This window comes from Alosa alosa, chromosome 2 (genome assembly GCF_017589495.1).
Source record: "Alosa alosa isolate M-15738 ecotype Scorff River chromosome 2, AALO_Geno_1.1, whole genome shotgun sequence".
Classification (NCBI taxonomy): Eukaryota; Metazoa; Chordata; class Actinopteri; order Clupeiformes; family Clupeidae; genus Alosa; species Alosa alosa.
The window spans coordinates 13,825,238-13,835,623 of NC_063190.1; the positions used below are offsets into that span (position 1 = coordinate 13,825,238).

At 41.2% G+C, this 10,386-nt stretch overlaps 1 protein-coding gene across 1 annotated transcript; it reads left to right on the forward strand.

Moving 5' to 3' along the window:
* Positions 1-666: 666 nt before the first annotated feature.
* Positions 667-9,323, forward strand: LOC125310153 (chitin synthase chs-1-like). Its single transcript, XM_048267328.1, is given in 18 exon segments — positions 667-692; positions 3,636-3,821; positions 4,093-4,161; positions 4,646-4,706; positions 5,014-5,155; positions 5,537-5,672; positions 5,674-5,726; positions 5,938-6,207; positions 6,537-6,716; positions 7,185-7,241; positions 7,244-7,314; positions 7,640-7,938; positions 8,063-8,085; positions 8,178-8,242; positions 8,332-8,442; positions 8,630-8,845; positions 8,963-9,094; positions 9,222-9,323. Coding segments are annotated over 17 exon segments (2,061 nt in total). The 3' UTR covers positions 9,059-9,094; positions 9,222-9,323.
* The last annotated feature ends 1,063 nt before the right edge of the window (positions 9,324-10,386 follow it).

Consider the following 10,386-nt stretch of genomic DNA (forward strand, 5'->3'; position numbering starts at 1 on the left):
TGTTCATGTACAGAAAACTGATTATGGAAAAGAGCATCTCATTTTCCATATTCATTGACACTGAGTCTTTTTCTCTGATCACTTGATTTGTTTCCTTGTTTCGAATAAAAATGTTCATAACTAATTCATCCAAATCTTATTGTATACCATAGTCCATATAAATCCATATAATGTTAATTTTATCATAACAGTAATATCTGTGGAGTTCAGCAGTATACTGTAAGAGATTAATGTGTGTGATGTCGACACTAAAGCTGTAGCCTACTACATTATACAGCTGCTGTAAAAAAATATAATAACATTTATTGTGAAAAGGTTGTCATCTCGCCACCCCAAGATTTCAGCATGATGCAAATAAAACTCAAAACGAAATACATGCTACAATAAGTCCAAAACAAGTATTGGCAAAAAACCTAGAGCATGAAAATAAATGAATGCATTCTCTGGATTTTCTGATCATCATCGCACACACAAAAGGTTAACATTTTAAGGATCTATGTGTCAAACGCTTTTCTGTCATAAACTTTGTACAATTTGTACAACCAAGGATGTGAGATTATCCAGCAGAGATTTTCTTTGAGAATAGCTGGAACAGCCCACTTACATAAGAGCACACAGAGACCCCACCGTAGCTCAGACAGACTGCTCAACAGCTCAAGCAGAGACATGGAGAAGGAGGACAGAGACTTCAGGTATCTGAGATTATCATTATTATTTTTTTTACCATCATGTATTGATTCAGCATTTATGATTTCTCAGATAAATCAACCAACAGTGCAAGGCAAGGCAAGTTTATTTAAATAGTGCAATTTTAATGCACAGAGGCAAGTCAATGTGCCATAAAAGCAAAAAAAAACACATAAATAAAAGTTAAGAGAATAATTTAATTTAAAAGATTTAACAATTTTCTTTTTGATTTGATTAAAGTCTTTCCTTTCTGCGATCAAGAGCCACTCGAGGGTGACTTAACATGACTTGAGACGGACCCTCCAGAATTATTGGCACCTCTGCTAAAATTGACTAAAAACCAGTATAAAAAATAATCTGTTGGTGATTTATTGTAATCTCACAATGACAAATAGGAAAAATCAAACCTTGAAGGGAAGCCAATTTATTTTGAGAAAAATGAAAATCTTAAAGAAATAAACATTTTTAACTAAAACACGTTGCTCACAATTATTAGCACCCCTAAAAAATATTATATACAAAGCCTAACAGAAGCATTTTCCTATCTAATTTCAATTTATTTAAATTGATCAGAGTGTCTGTGAACTTTCAGAGTCATGACATGAGGATGGTAAGATAGGCAAAACATTCCATAAGAACCACTGTTGGAGAGTTACAGACAAAGGTATCATCTTGGGGTTACCAAGTCCCCCCAAAAAATCTTCAAAAGTGACCTCACTGCTAATAGAATATTTAGAGGGCATGTCATTTAATTACCAATGTAAACGGCGGGAGTTTCTGAAGTGACTTTGTCTGGAAGTGTCAGATGAAATGAAAATAGCGCTCTTTAGAAACACTTAAGGTGTGTTTACCGTACATAGAAGAATGGCTATACTGAAAAGAGCCCCATGCCTAATGAGAATTATGGTGGAGGGGCTGTGCTGTTGTGGGGCTGTTTTTATTCCCAAAGGCCTTGGGAACCAAATTAAGGTGCATGGTATCATGAAAACCAGGAAAAACTAGAACATTTTCAAAGGAAATCTGTCAATCTCTACCAAGACACTAAAAGTTGGTCATGATTGGATCATTCATCAGGTCAATAAACCAAAACAAACATCCATATCAAAAATATGGTTTGCTGAACACAAAATCAAAGCTTCGGACATAGCCATCTCAGTCCCCTGATTTAAACTCCATAGAAAAACAGTGGGGTGAGTCAAAGAGGAGAATGCACAAGTGTGGACCTAGGAATCTGGACGATCTTGGGAGATTTTGTAAAGACGAATGGTCTTAAATCCCTTGCTTTGTATTCTCCAAATTTACAAGCTGTTTTATTGGCAAAAGGGAGGCTTAAGAAAGTATTACAAGCAGGGGTGCCAATATTTGTGAGCAACGTGTTTTTGTAAAAAATATTTATTTCTTTATGAGATTTTCCTTTTTCTCAAAATAAATTTGCTTCCCTTCAAGGTTTTACAAAACATTGTAAAAACAGTAAAAGACATACAAATAGAATAAAAAACAGTAAAAGAGCAGTGATCAGATAAGTACAAGTATTTGAAGTGCAGGAGGTGACAGTAAGTGACTGGGTTTGTCTAGCTACATTTGTTAGGGAAACTATTACATTTGGAAAGAAGCTATTATGCTTATTTTGTTTTGGTATTTAGGTTATTGGCAGAGCACCACTCAGACAGATTCTGCACTTTCTGTCTGTAGGCGAACTCGTCCCCTATAAGTCCTACCACAGTAGTGTCGTCTGCAAACTTAATGATAGAGTTAGTGGGGAATGTTGGTAGACAGTCAGAGGTGTATTAGTGAATACACCTTTTGGGGCACCTTTTGGGGCAGCCGTGGCCCACTGGTTAGCACTCTGGTCTTGTAACTGGAGGGTTGCCGGTTCGAGCCCCGACCAGTGGGCCGCGGCTGAAGTGCCCTTGAGCAAGGCACCTAACCCCTCACTGCTCCCTGAGCACCGCCGTTGAAGCAGGCAGCTCACTGCGCCGGGATTAGTGTGTGCTTCACCTCACTGTGTGCCGTTTGTGTTTCACTAATTCACCGATTGGGTTAAATGCAGAGACCAAATTTCCCTCACGGGATCAAAAAAAGTATATATACTTATACTTACTTATACTTATACTTAATAGAGGAGAGGGCTCAGCACACAGCCGTGAAGTAAGCCGGTGCTAAGTGTGATGGTGGAGGAGAGGTGGGGGCCAATTCTGACAGTCTGTGGGCGATTTGACAAAAAGTCTTTTATCCAGCTGCAAGGGGAGTCCGAGGGTCAACAGTTTGTTTATCAGGATGTCGGGGATGATTGTGTTAAAGGTGGAGCTATAATCCACAAAAAGCATCCTGACATAGCTGTTTCTCTGTTCGAGATGGCTCAGGGCTAACCTGACTCTTGCCAGATGAATTTCGTTCTGCCTAGCTCCACTCATCCATCTGGGATCGATCCATTGGAGTTGTGTTTCAGAAGGCTGGGCCTTCTCAAAAATCCTTGCATATGATTGGATAAGCCACTTGTCCGTCATCTATTGACGTGCTACTTCAACCACTCACATCGAAGTCAACCCGTGACGCTGAGAACAGTCTCACAGTCGCTTCTACGCTACGTCACATCTATGAAACTCTGCATCCTGATTGGCTCTACCATAAAATCTGGTGCCGAAATCACTCTCAACGGAAGCGATCCCAGATGGATGTGAGTGGAGCTAGGCGGAACGAAATTCATCTGGCGAGAGTCAGGTTAGCTCAGGGCAGCATGGAGAGTAATAGATAAGGCGTCATCTGTAGATCTGTTAGGCCTGTATGCAAACTAGTGATTGTCCAAGGAGTGAGGGAGACTGGATTGCACATGTTTGAGTACCACTCAAAGCACTTCATTATGATATCACCCATAGCCTTTGTGCGCGGCCAACGTTCTATGAAGGGGATGTTCTGGGCCATGGGCTCCTGGCCGGCTCTGTGGTCAGCTGGTGGCTAGGGCTGGTGCTGTACACCACCTACATCAGCTTCCTGAGGATTAATCGCATCCAGAGGACGCATGGCCTGTTTGTGCGAAGCTTCTATGAGGCACCCTTCATCGACCAGTCTTTGCTTCTCAACACAAAATTTGACATTCCCAAGATCAAAGAGGAAAATATCAAATATGTGTACACGTCCGCTTTTATTAGTACTTTCATTAAATCTCAATAAAAGTGAATTGATTTAGCCCTATATGTTAATTAAGAAAATGTTGTTTTCCCGACAGGGGAAAGGAAATGACCATCTACCCGTGTGCTATGTGGCATGAGACTTCTGATGAGATGATGAAAATGGTCACCTCAATGTTCAGGTATCTCAACCTTAGCAATGACGGTTTGGCTGAAACCTGCTGACTAACTAAACTTTGTTTGTAAATAAATATAACACACAATGTGCTCTTTGAAGGTTGGACAAATACAGGCCGAAGACAAATGTCTTCAAAGACGTGAGCTTTGAGTCACAGGAAGTGTACAGGTAAGACTTATTCCACCTGTGGCTGTGGTCACTGTTGTCAAACTAAAGATACTAAAAGGCTATTTGAATCGTATTACTCATTCAGTATATTTCACATACAGGATTTCCAGTAAAAATTGTTTCGAGAGAAAAAGCCAATTGCAAATCAAAAACTCATCCCTACACCCTATGGTGGACAACTGCAGTACACATTACCACAGGGCAACACACTGACAGTTCACTTTAAGGACAGACAAAGAATTAGGCACAAGAAGAGATGGTCTCAGGTAATTTCTTAAACCAAAAGTGTGTGACCATTACATGTGTTTGCAACTAAGTTATAAGTGTGTGTGTGTTTGTGTGTGGTGGGGGGCGGAGGTGTAGTATTTCAGTCAGTCAGTCAGAATGTTAAGCATTGTTATGCTTAACAGAGTAAGCAGCTACACCTCTCACGTCTCCCAAAGATAATGTACCTGTACTATCTTCTGGGATAGAAACTCCACAGAATCTTTTATCAGGATTATGAGAGTGGTGTGGAAAGGGTCACCGAGGAGGAAAACCTGAAGGTAGGGGACAAACCATGCAATCACTTCACTGCAATTTGTCTATTTTTATTCAGTTTTATGTTTGTATGTGCAACATCAATAAAGCTGAAAGTTTGATGATGGCAGATGGGGGGTATATCACCTTGCCCTGCACACAACAGTGGCGGACAGTAATATTTGTACATTTAAAAACTAGATTTTTTAAATGTTGCTACTGCTGTGTAAGTACTTACTGATAAACTGTGCCATATTTGTGGCTGTGTGGTGTGAAGAATTGGTGAAAGGTGGTTTATGTGCTGATGAGCCGGTTATGCTTTTTAACCATTAGAAGGAGAAAATGAACACCTATTTCCTGGCTTTGGATGGGGACACTGATTTCCAGCCCTCCTCTGTGATGCTCTTGGTGGACCGTCTCAAGATGTACCCCGAGGTAGGGGCTGCTTGCGGTAGGATTCACCCCACTGGCACCGGTAAGATCTCATGTTGACACACAGACACTCAGACAGCCAAGAGACCTGGAGCTGTATATCATTTGGACAATCACATTGTCATTCGTTAGCATTGCAAACATGTACGACAATTAGCATTCACAGCAAAAAACCTCCCTCTCCAAAAATGAACTTCCTGTGCAGAACTATCACTTGTGATTTGTCCACCAAGTCTGGATGACCACATCCTCCATTCATCCATTTTAAACATAGTGAGTATCCATTTAGCATTAGGGTCATGCTCCTACCCATGACATTGTTACATAGTGGAATATCAGGCGATCTAGCTGCACATTGGCAATGTCAGAGACACTGTGTTGCTTCAAGTGTCCAGTAGACTGAGTTGGGGTGTTCCCACCACAGGTCCGATGGTGTGGTACCAGAAGTTTGAGTATGCTGTGGGCCACTGGCTGCAGAAGACGTCGGAGCATGTGTTTGGCTGCGTGCTCTGTAGCCCTGGCTGCTTTAGCCTCTTCCGAGCGGCTGCACTCATGGACGACAAAAATACACCACACAACCACAGAGGCAGGTCACTACATACAGTATGATCAAGGTAAAATAGGTGTGTGTTTGTTTGTGTATGTGTGTGTGTGTGTGTGTGTGTGTGTGTGTGTGTGTGTGTGTGTGTGTGTGTAGTTGCACTTTGTTCTTTCTAAACAAAAGAAGAGTAACTCATAAAAGTGACTTGACATAAACTAAAGCTTAATTTTTAACAAGATTTCTCGCTCTAATTTTTTCTGTGCGTTTCCGGTCTGTGCCACCAGGTGAGGACCGCTGGCTGCAGCAGGGCTGGCGGGTGGAGTACAGTGCGGCGGCGGAGGCCTACACCAAGGCTCCACAGGAGTTCCAGGAGTTTTACAACCAGCGGCGCCGCTGGGGACCCTCCAACCTGGCCAACAGTCTGGACCTGCTGGGCAGCGGCAGGTTGACGGTGATGAAGAACCAATCCATCTCCACCCTCTTCATCCTCTACCAGATCCTCAACATGGCCGCCTCCATCCTCGGCCCAGCCACCGTGTGCCTGATGATCGCAGGTGAGCTGGAGAGCCCACCTGGGAAAATACTCTGCCTTAGAAAACTGCATGGGCTGGTGGTTCATGTCTAATATATATGATATGTAGGTGTATGTGGTCACTAATGTCTAAGAGCTTAAATCATTGAAACAATATGGTACTGTATGCTATGTGCCAATGTGTGCTCTGACCCGAGGTCATCATGAGATTCATGAAATGAAAACTCTCAAAAAGGATCGAGCAAAGTGTGCAGACTGTTTTCAGAGTGTTTTTTTTCCTGCACCTGTGATGTGCACACAATGACGATAAAAAATGTATTCTAAAACATCTTGCCAATTCTTTTCTTCCAGGAAGCTTCTCCTTTGTCTTTGGGGTTTCACCTAATCTAGCACTTGCACTAGCTATTGTGCCTCCAGTCATCTACTTGGTTCTGTGCTACAAGCTCAGCACCAACAGCCAAATCACCATTGCTGCCTTAATGAGCATATTCTATGCCTTCCTTATGACTGCGAGCATTCTTTCAATCATTGGTAAGGGTCGTAACATTCTCTGGTGAGACTCTTAGACTAACACTTACTCACACACACACACACTCACACACACGGACACACACACACACACGCACGCACACACACACACACACTAATGTCAGAATACACAATCATGTCTGTGTAACTACCTGTCTATTTACAAATGAAGTGTTCTGCATACTCACATAAGTGCTTGCACACACAAACACAAACACACACACACACACACACACACACACACACACACACACACACTAATGTCAGAATACACAATCATGTCTGTGTAACTACCTGTCTATTTACAAATGAAGTGTTCTGCATACTCACATAAGTGCTTGCACACACAAACACAAACACACACACACACACACACACACACACACACACACACACACACACACACACACACACACACACACACACACATGACAAACATATACATTCAATATTATTTTCTCCTGTGTGCAGGGGACATGGTTCTGGAGGGCACTTTCATGACTCCCAGCGGCCTCTTCTTCATCAGCATCGTGTCATGTACCTCATCACCGCGCTGTTTCACCCCACCCAGTTCCACCTCATCGTCCACGGCTTCCTCTACATCAGTGTTTCTCAAACTTTTTCAGACCAAGGACCACTTAACCAATAAAAAAACCCTCATGGACCACCTAGCTAAAAAAACACAGTTGATCTACTTCAACCGTATATTACACAATATAGGCCTACTCACTGAACCACCTTGCCTATTGTCTTTGCACCTTGCTTATTGTGTCAGAGAATTCATACGATTTAAATTGGTGTAGCTTACATAGGAAGTGTTTGGATTTACACATTGCAAACAACTCATCTATATTATATTTTACCACATCTGCTCACGGACCACTTGAGATAGCTTACGGACCACACTTTGAGAAACACTGCTCTACATGCTCTGCATCCCCAGCGGCTACCTCCTGCTGGCCATCTACTCCATGGTCAACATGAACAACGTGTCCTGGGGGACCAGGGAGAGCGCTGGACCAAAGCCAGCCGCCAGTGCTGCTGCTGCCTCCACTTAGGAACACGTTGAGAGGAGTGTCAAGTTTGAGAGAAGGTGCAAGTGCTGCCGCTGGAACCTGGGGCTCCAGGTTGGCGAGGACCAGGAAAAGACGGAGGTATTACCTGTCAGTGCTCAGCAGACAGAACCTGTTTCAGCCAGTCACCAAGAGCCAGAAGAGAGGAAAAGGTATTTTAAACAGAATGTTTGTTGTGATCTAACAGTTATTTCATAACTACTGTACTAGATCAGTATATTTAATCATGAATTAAACATATTTCCTGTTTGTTTGTTTGTTTGTTTGTTTGTTTAGCCACAGAGAAGATCCAGGGAGTCGTAAGTATTTTGTCTTTTTTTTAAGGTATTATGTGCACCATACAACATTCATTCCTTATCTTGATCATGCTTGTTTATGTGACATTTGTCAGACTGGATTGCACAGCTGGTGAAGAAATCCAGGGAGCTGAAGCTGGAGAGACATTATCTCGATAAAGTAAGTTTCACTAACCTCAAGGATAGACTTGACCCTTGGTATAATCATATTTCCCAAATGAAGAATTGAAATTGACTAACTCATCCCAGGATGAAGTGCAGTTTTGGGAAGGCCTCCAGGAACACTATCTAAAGCCTCTGGACAAGGATATGGCAAGGAAGAAGAAAATTGAAGCTGACCTTAAAGACCTTAGAAACAAGGTTTACCTTATCTCATTTCATCTATCTATCTATCTATCTATCTATCTATCTATCTATCTATCTATCTATCCATCTATTCGTCAAAATAAATTCTATCAACACCTGACACCTGCAGTCTGCAGTGGAAATATAATGTCCATCTCTTAAAGTTGTGTCTTGTTGCGCTCCTCTCTATCACCATCTACAGGCCACATTTGTCTACTTCGTCTGCAATGCCCTCTGGCTTGTGGCTACATTCTTCCTGCAGGAGATAGGAGGGGCTGTCAGTATCCGGATTCCCAAGATTTATACCAATGGGACAATAGATCCAAATGGGCAAATCTTCTTGGATCCCATTGGCTTAATGTTTGTCATTGGCTTTGCACGTACTTTTGATCTAGTTTCTTGCTATGCTGTGGCACAGGTAACTTTACAAAAATGAATGTTTTGTCTTCTTTTCCAATTTACTAATGGTTTAAAGTCCTCTCCTAATAAGACAACTGCAGTTTTGTCAGGATTCTGTACTTTATTGTCTCTCCAGAATGCAAACGTTGACTCACTTCATAGCCTTCCAAGGAACCGAGTCTGCAGTCATGAAAAAGAACATGAAAAAGTCTTACGAGAATCTACAGAATGAAAAGCTCTAAAAACATAATTTAATCTACTCAACTGGGTATGTCTTTGCCATGGGTAATGCAAGTAATGGATGATCGCTGATTTGATACATTATTTTGACATATTAATGTTTTATGTTTATGGTTCTTAGCAAATGCATTTGTTTTACCACCTTTATATTACAGAACCTCCATTTTCTTTGACAGTCCCATGGAGTGGACAATCTCTCTTTGGCAAGCAGACAATGACTATAGGAATCCCGAATTTTGGCGAAGACTGCACAAGATGAGCACCTTTAATCAAAAGATATGGTTAAGATGTAGATCACTTGCATGAGTTGCACTCATAATGGTAACACGGCATGCTTTATTTATGTTACCGTGCTTATGTAGAAAAATGCTATTCTGTGAGCCTTCTCTGAGGCTTTCCTTATTACAGGGCTTGGAAGACATGTGCTGTTCTTCCCAGGCTTGTTATTATTCTCATTTTTCTAATAGAATAATTCAGCTTCATTTCTCTCTTTTCTAAATTTTTCTACACTTCATAAAACATTTAGCAAAAATGACCAAATGTAGGGTGGAATGTTACGGGCATGTAAAAAGGTGACTTAAAGCCATCCATTGGCCTATGACCGTTTCCACATTTCTCTCTATCTCATCAGATCTTCTCTCTGTCTGTCTATTTCTTTCTATCTTCTAATTTATCAATGTCTTTCATTTCTTTGTCTTTATCTGTCTTTTACTCACTCATATGAAGCCTATCTATTTATATCTCCTCCCATTTGTCTTTACAAACTCTCACACTCTCACTCTCTGTCTTACTCTCTTTAATAAATTGCAGTACTTTTTTAACTTTAAATGTTGTTTTTGCAACTTATTTGCCTTGCAATTGCTTGTAGACCCATTCTCTTCAGGAAATGCAAGTAAGTAATGCTATTGAAGATGGTGAAGAGTTTAGAAATCAGACACATCATAAATCTCTTCAAGAAAAATGTGTAATCTCATATGCCTTGCCCAACTTCTCCAGTGCTACAGGCTATCAGCCTATCTCTGTCCAACTTCATGCTGCATGCAGGAATTTCTATGTTGGTCAGATAGTGTATTATTTTTAACCAACACTCCCAAATGCTTTTGGAAGTTATTAGGCCTACTTTTTAAATTATGTAAAAGGCCTGGTAAATTACACTAACTTTAAATTATGGGAAATGTACACTCTCTGTCAACTGAGAGATGTAAACAGGGAATTATTTGAATAGGCCTGTCTCTCTACTGTGTAAGCTTATTGTTATTAGGCTACAAACTCAAGTCAATCGGCTAATCCCTTCATGTTCCTGTAGCCTACCTTCCTTGG